Below are 19,370 nucleotides of genomic sequence, written 5' to 3'. Positions count from 1 at the left end.
CTAGAGTTGACTTTTCCATATTTTAAAATTGTGAGGTATCATGTCTCACTCCTTTGTGATCTTTTGTTGTGTGTTTTATGTCTATGGGTATTTTGTTGGTATGTATGTCTGTGGACCGCATGCATACACAGAGGTCAGAAGGGGGCCCCTGCAGCTGGAGATGGTTGTGAGCTGTCATGTAGGTGCTTAGAGTGGAACCTGAGTCCTCCGATGCCCTTAACCACAGACTCATTCCTCCAGTCCTGCCGTTAATGTTTCATTTAAAACAATTGCAGCTCATTTATTCTTCGCGTTAAATAATTTTTATCTTATCACAAATATTTACATGCTATTCCAACAACTAAATAAGTAAATTATGTTAATAAAGGTGTGAGTTGTGTAAGAAAAAGCAATAGTTGACACTACTCTCTCATGTTCATGTGCTTCTATTTAACCAGAAGTAAAAACATAAATGTAGTTAATCAAAAGAAAAACATTGAGAGAATTTCATCCAATATCTGTGCATGCAAATGTGCTTGTGCAGGGAGAGACTGGAGGTATGGTTCTGGAGGAATCATCCACCATTATTTTGAGACAGGAGCTCTCATGGGCCTGGAATTCATCAAGTAAGCTAGACTGGCTGGCCAGAAAACTGCAGAGTCCTGCCTGTCTCTACCTTCTCAGTGCTGAGATCTTAAATGTCTAAGAATTCATCTCATGAAGGAGTTTGCAGAACTAGGGAGGTGTGTGGGGAGCAGAGGAGGCCCTGAGTAAATGTGTATTATTGACAGGAACCCCAGTGACTGAGATCCAAGGGAACTGACAAAGCCCTTCCTTGAGTCAGACTCAGGGAATTAACAAAGTTTTCCTCTGGTCCCAGTGCAAATGTTGGCAGCGTGTGCAAAAACTCGCTTCCTCGTCCTGTAAAACTGCAACCTAAGACTGCTCCTCTACAGAGACTAGCTCACCCCTCCTTCGGTGCTGTGCTTAACAAACATGCTGAGTTGTGGAGTTGGTTTGGCTTCTTCAGACTAAACACAACCCATCTGACTGCAACTTTTCTCTCAGTATGTCTATGTGTCTGTCCTTTCTTCATCCTTCCTTCTCCCAGTCAGATTTCCAGGACCAAGCTGTGCAGGTCAAAGCAGATATTTATTTTGAGGATCAAGAATACTTTCCTGTGCTATGGAGATGGCCAGTAGGTAAGAGTGCTTGTTGTTAAGATTTGGATTTCCAAATCCCACATAAGAAGAAAGACATGACCATTTGTGAGCCAGCAACCCCAGAGCTGTGGGGAGCAGAAACTAAAGAGTCGCTGTAGGCGGAGGCTGCTCGTTCATTTCCCAACTACTCAGACCCAAATAATCGCACAGAAACTATATTAATTACAACTTTATTTGGCCAATGACTCTAGCATACTCCTAGCTAGCTCTTTTCTATTAAATTAACCCATTTCTATCAATCTGTGCATCGCCACAAGGCTGTAAGGAACCAGTAAGGTTCCTAAGGTTCCCACGTGTCCTTCTCCTTCGGCAGCTACATAGCATCTCTCTGACTCTGCCTACTTCCTCTCTATATCTCTGTTCAGATTTTCTGCCTGGCTTTACTCTACTAAGCCATTGGCTGAAATAGAGTCTTTAATAACCAATGGCAATAAAACATATTCATAGCATACAGAGGAGAATCCCACATCGGGTCTAGGGGCTTAGACCACAAGGGTCTGCTCCTTCCCATCACACTAGCTGACCAGAATACAAAAGCAATGGTTTCTCAAGCAGAGAGCTCAAGGACAGGGGCTCTGTGTCTCTGAACAGCAAGCGAATCCTTGGCTGTAGATAAGAAGCCAATGGCTCCACTTGTCAGGTACTTGAGTGCTTTTGAACTAAGTGCATGGGGTTGAATTGGGTAGCTGCTTGAGTCAAGTGGGTAGGACCTGCCTCCAGGAAACTTTTTTGACTGCAGGAAAGTCAGGAGCAGAAGCCCAGCATGGCCAAGGGAGCTTTGAAGTCATTGAGAAGTTAGAGGCTATGTGTATGCCAAGACGGCAAAAGAGTAGAAAGGACGGGTCATATTAACTTTCTTTGTAAACACTTTCTCCCTAAACTAAGATCCCAAAAGGTATGCTTAATATTTAGTGCAATATAGATACCTGAAGAAACACTAACGTAGTAATGAAAAATGCTGCTTATTTTACATAATTTCATAAATTAGCTTAACAAGGGCTCTGTTTGTCTGTTCATTGAAAGCCATTGCCACCATCTCCAGGGCCCAGCAACCCTGGTGGCTGACCTTTCTTCATCAGCTCCCAGGAAGCCTCCTTGGCTGTGTGCTTCTCCAATTCCTCCCAGATCCAAAACTGAGAACAACAGCTAATCCTGCCATTGTGTCAGGGACAAAAGAGGGCACATGGGCAAACTTGATCCTCCCTCAACACAATAAAACCAATTAGTCATTGTTATTTGGGTCTAGAGCTGTTTTGACTTTTGTTCTCTTCTCCAGCCTCTTTCAACATGAGGGCTGGACCAGCACAGGTTATAAAGAGGGACTTAACCACCAAAAGGGCTGTTGTCCCTGATTTCCCCCTTTAGTCCACAAGGACAGCTTTTCCAAAGATTTAATGTTCTGAATTTCCAATACCCACGTAATGATATGCAGGAGAACTCACTAATAAGCAAAAGTCATTTGATCAATGCAAAGTAGATTCTGCTGCCTTCCAACCCTGGAACCTTCTGGTAGTTTAAGTGGAAGTGTCAGCTATCCATCTGCAGAACAGGCAGTGGGCTCAGACTGAATGGCAAACCCACAGGGCACTCAAAACACAGCCAGAGGGTTTTACATGGAGAGGGACACCGGGTGAACTTCACTCTTGGTACTGATGTCCCGTGCCCTCACCGCACAGGACAAAAGCTGGCTTTGCACACTTTTACACAAGTGAATAAACTCTTTAGGTAGTTATGCCTCTCAAATTTTATGGTGCATAGAAGGCAAACTGGAGGACTTTGGTAAGTTCAGCTCAGTGCACTGTGCCTGGGCTAGAGCAGACATTTCTAACAAGCTTTCAGCACACAAACTGAACTTGGAAGGGTTCTGGGATTTAACAACAAAATGGGACATTTTTTGGAGCTTAGATCTGGTATTCAATAATGTTTTCTCTCAGCTGTAAAAAAAATGTAAAAAGAAAGATTTGGGCTATTGTTTTCAGAAACAGGGCATGCCTTAATTGATTTTTGCCAGACAGTCTAACCACCTTTAAGTTAGGCTGAAGTTCATGGTGGCATTACTGCCACTGAGCCCAATGTCTGTGTGTGGGGATGGCTAGAAAGATTCCTTCCATGCTATGTGTGCAGACAGTTTTACAATATGCAGTTGCTGGAGTTTGAACAGACTACATATTTATCTTCAAAGTTGTTTTGCATGAGCGTATCATCAACATAAAATCAAAAAATCCTATAAAAGATAAAAATAAGGCAAATGTTTGGCAAAAGTGTCCATTATTATTCAAATATTCCTAGCATCAAACATATAGAGCTGTGACCACTTGCCTTTGTTCTAAATACTTGCACCATTTTCAAGCCCTTTTCTAATCCCTGTGTGATTAACTTGACAGGGGTCCATTTAAACATTATTTCTTAGGAAGGGAGCAACAATTATACAAGTAGGGTTTCTATTGTTGCGATCATAGAACAAAAAAGTTATGCAGTTATTCCTCATAAGATCCCTTTAAAACAACCTAATTCAGAAAAAGGATTTCTGAAAATATATTACAAGTCAACTTGGTTTTGTTGTTGTTGTTGTTGCTTTGTTTTGTTTGTGGAGGTTATTTGCATTTTCGCTAAAATGTTAGATTGGGGTGAGCATTTATGAGATGCATCAATTGCTAGATGATTCTGCAAATCAGTGTCCTCTCAAGACACTGGTTCTTTAACAGTGTAACCAAACACTAGCTTTGCCCAGAGTGCTTGTGTTTGTGGGTCTGTTTGGGAGGATATACTGTATAGAGAAAGAGGGTTAAAGTTAAGATAGAAGAACTTTAGATGCAGAGTCATCAGCAGGAGGAGAGGTGGGAGTTCAGTGCTGCTTTTTTCTTAGTTCCAAGAGTCTGGGTTTGCTTACTTTTCTGCCGTGGTAAACTGTTCTCCTGTCAGGAAGCTGAACTTAGTGAAGACACATACTATGATCTCAATATGAACACAAAAGGGAATGAATGGTTAATCACTTAAACTCTGAGACCAGAGCAACGCAAGCATATTGGATCCCCACGTGAGCAAATCACACTCATCGATTCCAGGCACCTGAACCTGGCTCTCAGATGGTCAGATTTAGCCAAGCAGCCTCCAGTCACAGACTTCCTTCAGGAAGAAAAATTCAAGTATGACCACCATTTAATTCTTAAAATGTGTTCTCAGCCACAGTGAACAAGCTTCCCTTTGGCATCTCCAACAGAGCCTCCCTGTCAGGACCACAAATAAGCTGCTTTGTTCAAACATGCTCTTCAAACACTGTGAGCGTGCCTCAGTCTGTCCTCCAACTACTGCCTGAGAGAGGAATGCCTTCACAGAGGGGCTTTTCATTCCTGAGATTTATGAATGATTTGTCCAGGTTTAAGCACACAAGAGCGGTTCCATCTTGAATTCTAGTTGCTAGCCAGGCCATCTGGTTCCAGTGCTTTTTACAGTCATTGATTCCTTTATCCGCTCTTAGACAATGCAGTCCCATCACAGATCCAAACATTGGTGCCAGCATTACTTCACAGATCTCCAGAGCTTTCCATTCAAAACACAAGAGTTTCTCCATGCTTCTCAGATCACGTAACTAACTCCTTTTTAGGCTGTATATTGTTGGTTGAGATCTCAGAAAATCAGATTAGAAAATGTCAGTTTGCCTATTCACATGCTCAGGCCTTTATAATCTCCATCTCTTTTCTTGTACCAGGTCACCAGCAGACACAGACAGGGCAGCCATTTGCCTTCTGTTTTATTTCTACCACTGTGATAAACACCAATGTCAAAGCAACCTGGGAAGGAAAGGTGTATGGTTTCTCTAGTTTACTTGTGTCAGTCAGTCTGTCGCTGAGGAAATCAAGGCAGGAGCTAGGCAGGGCAGGAACCTGGTGGCAGGAGTTTATGCAGAGGCCATGGAGGAGATGCCCCATAGGCAGCGGATGGAGGCAATGCCTCCATTGAGAGTCCCTCTTCCCAAATATGTGTGTAGGTTTGTATCAAGCTGACAAAAAAATTTAGCTCATCTTGTCAATAGATTAATAGGGAGGTTAGTTCCTTCTCTCCCAAAAAAACCATGAGATCTGGAGCTGTTACTGGCATCTCAGCCAGCAGCCAGACCCTGCCAGAATGCTTTGGCTCAAAAAAAAAAAAAAAAAAATGCAAGCAAGAAAGAAACCAGACATGGGTGTTACATTATAGTAGCTAAGAAACCAGACATGGATGGTATTTTACCTAAGAACACACTTGGTTTTCAGGGTAGAACAGAGTTTAGTCACACAGGGTTGAGACAGGAGCCTAAAGAGATTTGCACTTGGTTAACTACAGATGAGATCTATTATCAATCCTGCTGCTGCCCTGCCTGCTTGCTTTAGGATTTCAATGCATTGCATTGGATTAATCATTTCTCAAGTTTATGTCTCCCCACAGGCCTGTGCATGGTTCTGCTGCGTTTATTTACATGTTTATTTTTAAAATAGTTATGTATGTCCTGTGGTTCACCAGCCAATAGGAAAGCTGATACTGGCGCGTGGCCTTCCTATAAACAGACCCCTTGCCCTCCTCTCCCTCCTCCAGTGCCTACACTTTGTATACTGTGAAGTTTCCCACATCACAGAGTCATAGGAACACACATCCTGGGGAGTTTGCATTCTCATACTTGCAACTTTATGAAAAGTATATTACAACGCAACTAATACGTGGGTGATTAAACCGTGCTATAGGAAACTTGGGAAGCTTAATGGGGGGGGGGGGGTGGGGAGGGAACTCTAACCACTGGCCTGATGCTTGTGTGTGCCTTCGAGAGGAGACAAGTACTACACAGTCTTTGAAACTAGGACCTATTTAAACACTCCGCCTATGTATTTTAGTATATGGCAAAGGTCACTCCTTCAGCAAATATATATTGGGTACCTACCGCCTGCCAGGACATAATGTACTATGCTGGGTTAAACTAGTGCACAAGGATTCCTGATGTCATGGAAGTAACATTAAGGGAGACCGACAACAACTACACAGAATTCTGAGTGGTTTTAATGCGGGGAGAAAGTGTGTGATGTTTAAAGATTACGCTCAGAGGTAGCTGGGAGTGGGATGCTTAGGTAACTCGCTGGAGCTCAATCGGCCCGCGAAACTCTTCCAAAGCCCCCATGGCCTACTGTCTGCAGCACACACTTGGTGGGGATTCACCTCCCAGGAGACACTACCCTTTCTCTCCCACTCTTCTTCCAGCTGGTGGTCAGTACCCTGCCTCGGAATCACCCACACAGCGTCAGGAAGGTCCGCGGTTCCAGGCTCGGACCGCTCTCAGAACACACCGCTTTCTCTGAGCTACCAGGGAAAGCCAGCGGAGCACGCGCCGGGAGCGCGCTCGCCGGAGCCGCCCTCCCGCCCCCGGCTCTGCGGGAGCGCGCGCGCCGGGAAGGCAGCTCAAGGCGGCGACGCGGCCCGGAGGGCGGCGCGCGCCCGGCGCTCGGCAGCTGCGGCGGTGACTGGAGCGGGCTGGCGTCGGGGACGGGGGCGGGAGGGGACGCGGCAGCCTCGTGAGCGCCCAGGAGAGCGGGGAGCAGGATCAGCGAGTTGGAGAGGCGCGGCGAGCAGCAGTGCGCCCGCGGAGAGCCCGGCCCGGCGTCCCCGTGCCCGCGCGCGCTCAGCACCCGCGTGGAGGACAGCTCCGCAGCGCGCCGCTCGCCCCGCCGCCCTCTAGCCCGCCTGCACCCCGTAGCCGGTGGCCCGGGCGCCCCGCGGAGAACCCGCACAGCGCTGCCCGCCCCACTCCTTTCTACTAACCAGCCCAGAGGGCAGCCCGCGGCCTCGTGAGCCTTGACGACGCCGGGGCAGAATGTACCAGGGACACATGCAGGTAAGAGACCTCCTTCCGCGGGTCGATGGAGGGACCAATGCTCCCCCAAGTTCCTGGTTGCCAGAGCTGCACCTCGCCCAACTCAACAAGTGACTGGTGCACCACGACCGAGGCGTTTGCGTTCCCCAGAAACACTGGACTGTTTCCAGGGTGGGATGGGGAGGGAAGACCGGGAACTTACACGCGGGGAAGTTTGTTTTCTGTTCAGTTCTGAGGCTGTACCTTTAAGCAGGCTCTGGGATCCTAGCAGAGGAACCCCAAGGAGATGACCATGTTTTCTTGCAAACCCACCTCTGCACCTCGCACGTATGTCAGCTGAAGGGCAAACATCAGCCAGACTTGCCGCCTCTCCAGCCTGCACAGGGCTCTCCACAGTCCCAGCACTTCGCCATAGCCCGGGTGTTCTGTAATGCATTATATTTTAAAGGTCTTGCGATGTATTCACCCCCCCTTCAGGTGACAGGACATTGTCACCTGTCCCAGTAGTGACAGTGGAGTGGCTCTGGGGTTCTCAGGAGGGACTTCATCAGATGCCAGCGCTGTACTCAGTTGGGAAGATTACTTTAACCTTGAGTCTAGTTTTTATGCATGAGATTGATTCTTCCTCATGATAAAATTGTACTGCTGTGTGGTGGAGAGATAACCCAAGCACGAACTCAGCCTACTAAAGTGTGAGCAGAGCTCATTCCCTATCCCTGAACATCTTTCCCCAAGGGGGTTCCTTTCCAAAGACACTCAGATAGCAGTCCTCATACGCGGTGTCCCCACACCTGGCATCCATCCGGTGTGTCTGTGTGAGGGCCAAAGATGCTTCTCCGGGCTTAGACATAACAAACACACTGCTGTAGGCATGACTTAATATTTAATTTTCAGGTCCTGGGGAAATTCCTTTGAGTTATCATGGACTGTTATCAGAGTACTAATTGTATCTTATCTTAAACATATTACTGATTGTATCTTAAGTTTGGTGAGAATTCAGAGTTAGCCGAGGAACATTCCAACAGCATTGCCCTGTCACTGACATCATCCTGCTTTGAAAGTCATTAATGGGATTATGTCACTTTGATGGATAATTATTAGTATAATTTAAAGATATGTACCAAATACAATCTGCCTGATTAGAAAGTTTAAAATCAAAGGAACTCTCCCACTACTTGGGGGGGGGGAGACCAGCAGCAAAGATTGATTTAGTTTTGTGCTTTGTTTTCATTCAAGAATGATAAGTAAGCTTTCATTATTTACATAGCAATCTTCCTTTCTTGACAAAGGTAGAAGAGAAAGATTTGAATAAATAGATTCAGCACTCAAAATTTTCTCATATGCACACAATTCATAGTTGGCTGTCTAATGCAATTTATTGAAAAATTTCCATGACGTTTTTGATTTGGGGGGGGTGTTGATGCTATTGTTTTTTATTTATTTGTTTGTTTATTTATTTATTTCCAAAATATGTTCTCATGAATGCAGAGTTGAAGAAATAATCTGGTGAATTCACACACTCTCCCAAAACAATTTTAACTCAGTTTTCAGGATATTTTAGGAGAGGTTGCTATTGAAACTTAACTGGTGTAGAACAGTTTCTGAAGGCTTAATTTTACTTTGGAAGAGGAGACAGAATGTGACAAGATTGTCCATTTGTTCCCACTGTGACGTGTGCTGCTGTAACAGCACACCAGGGCTCGCAAGGAAGCTCACAAATCTGGTCTGCCAAGCCTAACTTGAAAATGTTACAAAACAAAAGCTACAATCAGCATCCTTGCCAAAATTTTAGAGCACAATGCTTTTTCCCCTCGTTCCTGACCATTATGTTGAACAAAACATTTCAGATATGGTCTGAATGGAACTTCTGACTATCCCGAAAGCACCTCTGACAACCTGATTTATGATATATCTTTGTTTACATTCTGAAACACCCACTCTCTTCCCCCAACACTGTCATTTAGCCTGCAGATAGACCCTCCATGGTGTTGGTAGATTTAAAAAATGGCTCCTAGTCAGTTTTAGCTCTGTCTTGTGTGTGCCTGACTCTAGGCACTCACATGCACAAACACAGTCCAAACACCCCCCAAAATTTTCAATTTAAATCCAACGTGTCCTTGGTAACAGAGACCAGGAGTATGTATGTTCACTGAGGCTGCTACCAGCTTTAGCATATTTGAAAGGTTGATATGACTTTGCTGTATTAAAACAGGTATGAAACAAAAATCCCTTGGAATTGTGTCCTATACCTTCTAAGTCTTCTCTTTTCCATGTGCAAGATATTTTAAAAACAAAGTGCTTTGTGAACAACAATCTGGAGGGGGGTGTTCACATGAAGCCTTAAAAATAGTCCAATTAAAACCCCTGCAGAGCCTTAGTGTTTGCGACTTAATGCTTCTGCAAGCGTATTCTCTACTCTCATGCAGAAGGCTAACTGGTCTACTTGTGGTAGAACCTGTACGCACAGGCTTTTAAAAACACCCATTTGGTTCATTCTGATAGTTCATTACAAGTTGAAAAGCGACATCTGTTATAAACAGACAAAGCACAGGAAGAAGCATAGTTCTTGGTTTCCTGGCCATCGCCGTGAATGTTTTCCAAGTCTGGGAGTTGTTTTCCACCGGCTCACCGGTTATTTCCAGGGGGAATTGATTACCCCAGTAACTTAAACAAGGGTGACTCTTATTAGTGACGGCTTTGGTCTTGCTTCCTGCTCCTGTCTCACACGGGGATCAAGGATGACAAAATACAGTCCAGGATCAGTTGTGACCATGTCTGCTACTGATGAGCACACAGTGGTCTTAACCCCACCAGCATCCCTATGTCCAGTGCTAAGGTGCCTGTTTGCCAGTGTGGGTATGAGTTAACACTGCAAACGGGAGTGAAAGGACCCATGGTCTCTGAGTATTTCCCTAACCCAACTTGTTTCCTGCTAGGAAATAGATACAGATCATTGTCATTTACATTTTCAATTAAGTTCTTTTGGGGGGATAAAGAGTTAGTGGTAATTTCTTCTTTTGTTTATTAAAAAAACAAACTTAGTTCAGAAGGAAATCAGACCCACAATAATCTACTTGTGATGGTGACTGACCTTCATCCTGGGCATTCAGTGCAGGCTGCTCACTTATTTAAGCTTCGCATCGCACACAGCAGAGAGCATGCCTACTGTAAAATCACAAGATGGCTAGCTACTCTCAAAAGCAGCATTTTGTTTGTTGTCCCTTCAAAACAGATTTAAGTGTTTTTTTTTTTTAAATTTATGATGTTATTTGAGCTTTTCCTTAAAATTTTCACAAAGGGGGCCAATTTAGGTAAACCAATCAATCATGTTAAAATACTGGAGACCCTTTTAGGTTTTCTCAGCACCAAGCACGAAGGAGTCAGGCCAATGTAGTCTGTGGATGCTGTCAGCATCCATGCCTCAGCTTGCCACAGTGGAGACCCTCGGTAAGCTGCTGGTGTTATTCTGGGGACTTGCAGTTCTCCAGCCCATGCCTCTTCCACACTCCTACGATACTTTTTCTTCCTCCGTCATTTCTCCATCACCCCTTTGCTAGGGCATCAGCCCTCACACACCCTTTGGCACTGGAGTGAAAGGCAAGGTAGGATGCTTTAGGCATCATGAACCAGACTGGGCAGGGGTGGCTCTGTTGTCTTGGTCAAGTATGGCTACTGTCCTTTCCCCTGCCCCTGTACTCAGCTTAAGTGACACATGCCTCTCCTCACAAGCTTTGCTGTGAGTAATGACCGACATTCTTACAATGGCGTTATTATCTTCACTCTCTACTACAACTCTGTTGAAGAAAATTCACGTCCAGTTAAGCTTGAAATTACAGGGAAATCTCCAGCGCGATTCTAAAGTGGCTTTCTGTATCTTCGCAAGCAGTTACACTGGGTGTTAACACTCAGCAGTTAGCACTAGCATTTCTGATAGCTGTGGTTTAGTGTTATGTATTATCTGATTGAGCTGAAAATTTCCATTCCTCAGCCAACAGTTAACAGTAGACAATCTAAAAACCATATATGGGCTCTGTATATTTTATTCGTAGTTTATAAAATTCATCCTAAAAACATGTGTTTGAGACTACAAATTCCAGCACATGCATGTTTTGGCTCTAAAACATTTTTAAAGTACAGATGAAGAGAAAGTAAAAGCAGAGCTTGTCGATTTTAAAATTCAGAATTCCTGTGTACCCACGGTCAACCTTGGAAGCATTGAGATGCAGCGTACCATGCTGTGAGAACATCTGGCAGGCTCTTTTGCTTTGTTTGGCTGGTTTGGTTTGGGCTTTCTCTCTTTCCGTTGAGATCACTCTTTTCCAAAAGTGGCAAAGCTAGAGCTGTCTCAAGGGTTCCTAGCTCAGAATTGTCTTCCTGTTGAAGCCTCTCCCGCAGTGAGGGTGCAGGAAAACCACCAACCCATCTCCCTTTCTGAGAGACCCAAGTCCAGCTGGAGTTGGGTGATGATAAAGAGTGACATAATTTCAAACGTGTTTGGTGTGGTGGCACATACCTGTAATCCCAGAAATAGGGCAGGAGACTGAGGGAGGAGGATCGCAAGATCTGGCTGAGCTACACAGCAAGACCTGTTTCCGAAAAGAAAAATCAAATAGACTAATAGAGAAAAAAAAAAAAAAAAAAAGAAAGAAAAGAAAAAACGTTGTCAGATTTCTGAAGCACATATTACCAGTTTTCACACTCAGAACTCCCCAATGACAAAGTTATTTCGATAAGAATGGAATTAGTGGTAGCGTCTCTTTCAGGGGTGCTGCCCCTCAGTCCCTCTCCTCACCCCTGCCATACCTTTTAATAGGGACACCTAGTCTTGCTGAGGAAGACGATTGTATCTTGTCTATTACATTACTGCACTGTACCAAATACAAGCAGGAAGGTAGTCGATATCATGTCATTTCAGTATCAAGACAATGGCTGAATTTTCCGAGCTGCCAATGTTGTCCTGGAGTGTCGAAGTGTGACACTTGGATTTCCTATTTAATTTAAATACTCTTATTTAAATTTCATTGGACAATTAACAAGCATCACACTTCAAGTGGATTTTCAGTACACAGGTCATTTCTACGGACTTTTCCTTTAGACAACCAGAGTCATAAACCACATGGATGACAATGCTCGCACACTGGGATGCAATGAGGCTGTTTATCCACTGTCTTGCTGAAGAGAGATCTACAGAGCTCTGTCAGCAGTGTTGCTGAGCAGACCTGAGCCAGGTGGGGTAGCTAGCCTTACACATACGTGTGCAGCTCCCAACCACTGTCCATGTGAACATACCTCTGTAAACCCAAGCAAGTCCTGTAATGGAGCTTTGGTGCAGCAATGTTTCTCCTGCACAGAGAGTACCATCTGGGGATCTATGAATCACAGAGATATCAAGAAAGGGTTACTGCTGTTTTGATGGCAGTAATCTACCTAGGGTGACGCAGAATTCCCACTCCCACCTCTTCAAAGCCATGTGGCTCTTAAAGCAACTGATATAGTATGCAAATTCAAAAAATGCCATGTGCGTATTGATTAAAGGACATGGGATATTTAGTTTGCAAAGTAAAATCTCAGGAGGCCACAATGACTATGGAATTACTTGCAGGCTGCTGTTTAGGAAAGGAATTCTCTACTACATTGGTTCAATGCATAAAAGGTGACATCATAGGCACAAAAATACATTGGCATCGCATTAAGCAGTGAAATCACAGCCTTCTCAGATTACGTTGATCAAGAGTGAGCCCAAGTTTGAATTTTCTACTTCTCTTCTGTGTCTTTTGTCTGTAGTTTGTGGTTCCTGGTTTGTGTCTGTGTCTATCCCTGTGGTTGTGTCCATGGCAAAGGTCTCTGCTCTGTATTTACTGACTAGCACAGAAAGCATCCTATGGGAAGAAATGAGGATTCCTTATAGAAACTATTAGCAGTGTTTCACAAAGGGTTAAGTCACTGACTCCAACTGCCACCAACCAGCCTCAAAGCCCTGAGCACTGTAAACAAGCTCTCCATACGTTATTTCCAGCGTTCATGGTGGATTTTCGTGGTCTAAGGTTTCTTCCAACTTGTTGGTGACTTTGAGCAAATGATTGCTACAGTGCACAGATACACATGCTTTACTCTGGGTCAAGGGCATGGAAGAGAACATTACTTAAGATTAAAGCTAAGTATTAACTTAGATTGTAAAAGCTGATTACATGGGAAATCTAAGGCAAGGAAGGCTGGTCATTACATTGTTCTCTTAAAGGTGGGTTAAACAAACAGGCTGAGTACCCAGTAGGATCACAGGCAGAGTCAAGGGACCATAAGGCATTTTTTACTAATTTGGCTGTGAGGTCCAGCAACAGTTTCTTCTCTTTGAATGCAAGAGATAGTTTATACAATTGTATCTCTATACTCTCCAGGTTTTGGAGTGTGAAGTGGCAACACTGAAGGGTGAGATAAAGTTTCCTAAAGGAAAAAACAGTAGGAAGGCACCACACAGAGCATCCTGGTTGGCAAAACGCTTGCTCGCTTGAGATTCATGAAGCCAAATGCAGAAAGAGTAGGTGACTGAGCAATGCAGTGTCTGTGCACCCATGAGCCCTGGCACTAAGCTAGCATGGCATGGAGAAGGAATGCAGTGAGAAACACCCTGAGAAAGCCTACACCACACCCAGGGTGTGCAGCAAGTGTGCGTGGATCTCTGTGTCTCTAATTAATTAACTAAATAATTAATGAACAAATAGTCAACTGAAGTAACCATCTATGATAAGTAAATCCAACACTCACCAGGAAAATATTGCCTGATCACCAGGTAACCGGTAGATGGTCATCAGACCAAGCCCTACAAGATCAACACAGTGTGAACAGAGAGCTGGCAATTAGAAAATATGAATCTCCTTAAGGCGATCTGAGGAAAAATTAAACCTTCATAGGAAAATACAGCTGCCAGAGCTGTGTGGCGTGTTCTTTCCCCTTGTGTGTGGGTGTTAACGTGGCTAGGGAGTCAGGTTCTAAAAGTCATGCTCAGATCATGTAGCCGTGCAACACTTGAAACAGCAGATGAGCGTATGCACAGGAAACAACCGAGGGCTTGTTGGAACTGCAGAATCTCAGATGCTGCTGCAGACCAAGGCATTGGGATTTACATGCACATCAACATTTGAGAAGCACAGATGTGTGAAGCCTCCGCATGGAGAACAGAGCCCTGTCATTGAACCGACACCCTCTACAAACACTTAATCCTTAGGTAGCTTTTTAATGTCAGAGAAGCAAGATAAGGTTCCCCCAAAAAGCAGCGGGCAGGAGCAGTGATCACAACTGTGCACAGCACCTTCCGTGCCTTGACAGTAGAACACACACCAAATGAACTGCCGTTTCCCTCTGGGGGAGATGCAAGTCAACATGATGTTCCACCTAAATAAAATGACCTTCCTGTCTTTGAAAGACTATTCTATCTTCATCCGCTGAAATCTTTTCTTACACAAGATAAACAACCCATTTCACTCAGCTGTGTTTCATAAGGATGTCTCTGGTGTTTTAATGACTCCCTGATAGTGTGACTGTCCAAATGAGCCACATCGCTCTGGGTCTGACCATACCAAACTGTGCGAGATTGTTTCTCTCTCGGGAAAGACAGCCACTCTGATAGCTTGAAACTTCTTGAACCTCTTTACACTAAATCGTACTGATGTCTCTATTCTCTAAAGGCTTGGGAGCCATTTTACTAGTGTTTGGTCTATTCCAAAATAATCTTGGATCCAAATGTGCTGAATAGAACATTCTAGGTAAACAGTTTCTGTGTTTCACAAAAAGAAAAAGAAAGAAAGGAAGAAAAAAAGACAAAAAAGTGCTGTTTTCAGATCATAGAATCCTTAGTTTTAAAAACCTGTTTAAAAGTTCATTTCAGCCATCTCATTTCATAAATGAGATATTTGAGATGGGAAAAATATTTTCAAATTTCCCCCAAAGCCCTAAATTGTTTAGTTGGAGCCAATATTGGGGCGAAGTCTGCCTTTCTTGGATATTTTATTTTCATTGCACCTTTATTCTTATTTTGACATTTATGACATTGAGAATGCTAAGTGAAAAGTAAACATTGCAGCAAACCAGGAGATGTTTCCAAATAGCCAGGTGTTTGGCACTCAGCACCAACACTGACATTTTCCCGCCTTTCGGCTGTGTTATAACTATTTGCTATTTACATGACCCATTTTAGCAGGCATTTGGCTGACAGTTGAAGAAGGTCTGGCCTGAAATGTGTTGTACGAGTGGAGTGAGCTGATTTGAGAAGTTCCATGGTTGCTTGCCCTAATGCCGTTCACCCCTGTGCTCTGTGAACTAACTAGATGCAATATTTGAACGCAATGGTTTGGTGAGCTCTTAGCTTTGTCCTTAGTTCCCTAAATGTGCGCAGTCAGGTTCTTAAGTGTAAGTAACCGAGACAAACTCTATCTCATACAGCGGATGAGGCTCATTAAAAAGTTTATTCAGCAGAGCAATAGTGACTCACATCTTTAATGCCAGCACTCCAGAGGCAGAGGCAAGCAGATCTCTGTGAATTGGAGGTCAGCCTGGGAACCCCTCTGAATGTGGGGACAGTTGTGTGGCTTATGCAGTTTATGGGGCTACTGGTGGTGGGACCAGTATTTATTCCTAGTGAATGAACTGTCTTCTTAGAATCTATTCCCTATGGAGGGTTACCGTGCTCAGCCTAGAAACAGGGGAGAGGGTGTTAGTCCTGCCTCAGTGTGATATGCCGGACTTTGTTGATTCCCCATGGGAGGCCACTCTCTCTGAGGAGCAGATGGTGGGTAGGGTGGGCAGAAGGTGGAGGTAGCAAGAGAAGGAGAGGGAAAGGGAACTGGGATTGGTATGTAAAAATCAAAAAGACTGTTTTTTAAAAAATAAAATAATAAAAGATAAAGCAACTGACTCACAAGAACGGACCATACAAGTTGGGCATAGTGGTGAAATAGGTCTCAGCACTCAGGAAGTGGAGGCAGGGGTCAGGAGTTCAAGGTCATCTTTGGCTACTGATCAAGCAAGCTCAAGAGTATCCTGGGCCTTATGCAAAAGCCTCTCAAAAAAACCTGATCAATGGGAGTGATATTTGATTAGAAAGAAAAGAGGCACACAACATCAAAACATCACCTGCACGTTAAGAGAGAAAAGACGCTAACTTTTGAATGACTGACTTAGAAAACACCGTAATTCAACAATGAAAATCGCATGGACGTCAGATGAGCTTCTGAATGTGCGGCCCCAAAAGATCCATGTTGAAATCACTGACAGATTCAATCACAAGAAACTCAGGCAATTTAAAACAAAGACTTAAATTTAAAACAGTCAGATTTTGTGTTTCTGAAATACCAATATCATAAAAGAAGGAAAAGCAGAAAGGTTGATACAGATGAAAAGAAGACTAAGAAGATCAAGACAAATAAGTGCAATGTACGGTCCTAAAATAGATTTGGATGAATAAAGACCACGGGTAAGGACACGGCTGATGGATGCAATTAGCAAAATCTGAATACAGACCTGAAGTCATTAGTATTGTGTTGGTGTTAAATTCCTCAAGTTGGAGAGCCAATGTGGGAGTATAAAAGGATCTTCTCTTTCATAAGTGACTATAAATGAACTCATTGGGTCACACAGCATGCAAAATAAATAAGAAAAGACATACAATTGGACGGGTTGGAAAGAGAAAACATGTCAGTGGGTGTGGGAAGAGGACCAGAGAGGGTAATGGGGTTAATGTGATCGAAATACAAGAGGCACATGTATGAAAATGTCACGTGAATCTTGGGTATAATTTGTGATAAAAACACTTCAAAAAGAGTATGATTCTTCATCCAGTATGGATGCTGCCACATGAATGGCTAAGAAAGGGCGTGGCATATGTAACCTACTCTTGCTTGAAGCAGAGATAGTAATAAAATGTAGGTATGGCGAGAGGGCATATGGGAGAAAAGGAAAAGAGATCATAACTAAGCAAACAGAACAAAAATGATTTTTACTGTCAGGCGGTGGTGGCGCACGCCTTTAATCCCAGCACTCAGGAGGCAGAGGCAGGCGGATCTCTGTAAGTTCGAGGCCAGCCTGGTCTACAAAGGGAGTTCCAGGACAGGCTCCAAAGCTACAGAGAAACCCTGTCTCAAAAACCAAAAAAAAAAAAAAAAAAAAAAAAAATGGATAAACTGAGAAAAGACACTCGTTGATCCATGGTATTACCCCACAAGTCCTCTGTAGACTCGAGAGATATTTTGAAATAAAAGGATTTCATGGTATTTTTAATGTAAAAGGAGGTACACTGGGGGTACTAGCAGGCTCCTAGAGTTAAGCTAAGGATGGAGGGACTGGATATGAATGATAAGAGGGAGGGGCATGCCGAATCAAACCCTCCTAGGCTGACTCATGCACCTGTGCTTGCTTCTGTTGGCGCCAGTGTGAGTGCTGAATAGCCTCTGCACTGCAGGACACAGAAGGCTTGCAAGGCTGCCGCTCACCACCGCGTGGCCCTGTACTGTGGAGCTCCAGTGTCTCCAGATCTCGGGGGCGGGGGGCATGGGGGGACGGTAGGTGGGGGCCCCTGCCACAGCTCCAGACCTTGCTGCAGCGCAGAAAATGAGAAGTACCTTATCTACCAACTGAGCTAACTTCCAGAAGCCCCCGTGGATTTGGAGGCATGTTTCATACATCTGCTTCATATTTGAAGAATGTCTTAGTTAGGGTTACTACTACTATGATGAAACACCATAACCAAAAGCAAGTTGGGGAGGAAACTGTTTGTCCTTACACTTCCACATTGTAGTCCATCACTGGAGGAGGCCAGGACAGGAGCTCAAGAAGCATAGGAACCTGGAGGCAAGGAAGGATGCTGCTTTCTTGACTTGCTCATCATGACTTACTCAGCCTGATTTCTTATAGAACCCAGGGCTACTGCTCCCCCACATCAGTCACTAATTAAGAAAACGCCCTCCAGGCTTGCCTACAGCCCAATCTGATGGAGGCATTTTCTCAGTCGAGGTTCTGTCCTCTCTGATGACTCTAGCTTGTGTCAAGTTGACATAAATCTAGCCAGCATGGAGGTAACAAAAAAAGAGCTTCCATCCTAGAACAAACAGCCCCAAATCAGGAGCCTAACTTCAGCACATAGTGTCTGTGACCTTACTGTCAACACTCCTATCTTCTCACCACCTCTCTCTCTCTCTCTCTCTCTCTCTCTCTCTCTCTCTCTCTCTCTCTCTCACACACACACACACACACACACGCGTGCCCTTTTTTAACCACCTGAGTAGATGGGATCTTGCTATAGCAGAGACTTAGCACATAGTAACTTCTCAGTGGATGTTATCCCCAGAGTCTTTAGAGAGCTTGCAGAGCATTTCCTGTCCATCATGTGTGGAAATAGGGCAGCAGTGGTAACTGCTACTCTAGGTTGTTTGCCATGGCAGCCAATGCTTCTCTCACACAGTTCTAGATTTTCCTTCCTTCATCCCCACACTGTTCACTCATCTTCACTATTTCTCGTCCTGTCTCTGCCATGTGTCAACACCTTCGCCTACCAAGCAAAACCTACCATGTCTTCTTCCATGTTTTCTCCCTGTTCTATACACCTCACCCACCCAATAATTAGCATATAGCTTTAAGTGGTTTTGAGTCTGTCCAACTACTAGGAGCCTGTCTGTGGCAGTGACGATATCCGATATATATTTATATCCTTAGATGTGCAAGTGCGTCTTACTACTGTAGAACGGTGAATGGATGGATGACCTGGGATATGAATGGAGGAAATGAAGAAAGGAAGGAAACCTGACTCAGAAGTATCCCCTAATGTGGACTCCAGAGTATAGGCACAATGGCCTCCTAAATTCTGAGCTGTGCACAGCCCCGAGAACCTGACGCATTCCCATGAGTTCCAGGAGCAAATGCATATCAAGTGAAGTTTCCACACACTTGAAAGGGAATCAATTACAGGGGAAACTTGTAATTACATTGCCCCTGTAATTAACCAGCACTTGCTGTCAAAGCAGTCTGCACAGTTCAATGGTTGAACCTCTTTCAAGCCTCAGGACAGACTGGCGTTCCAGATTTAGAAATGCAATAGATCCTTCTAATGGGTCCTCTCCATATCTCTAAGCAGCCGCAGTCATCTGGAATTAGACTCCATCCTTCTAAGTTCCCAGACACCTCCTCCCCAGCTCGGTTAGTGGTTAGTAATTATTTGAATGGGAATTTTCTTTCCTACAGAAAATCTATCTATGCATTTCCAGGGAAGATTGTTCCAGTTTGCTACTAACCATATCATGGAAAGTAAATTCTAAACGCCTCCTACCATCAAGATATTGATATTGCCT

General features: G+C 44.2%; 1 protein-coding gene across 3 annotated transcripts in view; it reads left to right on the top strand.

Moving 5' to 3' along the window:
• The first annotated feature begins 6,685 nt into the window (after positions 1 to 6,685).
• Positions 6,686 to 19,370, top strand: part of Pex5l (peroxisomal biogenesis factor 5 like) — a 203,792-nt gene continuing 191,107 nt past the window's right edge. For 2 of the 3 annotated variants that reach the window (XM_057756757.1, XM_057756753.1), the window contains exon 1: positions 6,686 to 7,059. In XM_057756757.1, coding sequence (XP_057612740.1) covers positions 7,039 to 7,059 — 21 coding nt within the window. In that variant the 5' untranslated portion in view covers positions 6,686 to 7,038. The remainder of the gene's footprint in view (positions 7,060 to 19,370) is intronic. The other variant, XM_057756759.1, reaches the window with a different exon arrangement.

The sequence above is a fragment of the Chionomys nivalis genome, chromosome 24 (assembly GCF_950005125.1).
Source record: "Chionomys nivalis chromosome 24, mChiNiv1.1, whole genome shotgun sequence".
NCBI lineage: Eukaryota > Metazoa > Chordata > Mammalia > Rodentia > Cricetidae > Chionomys > Chionomys nivalis.
This window is presented reverse-complemented; position numbering and strand designations above follow the sequence as displayed.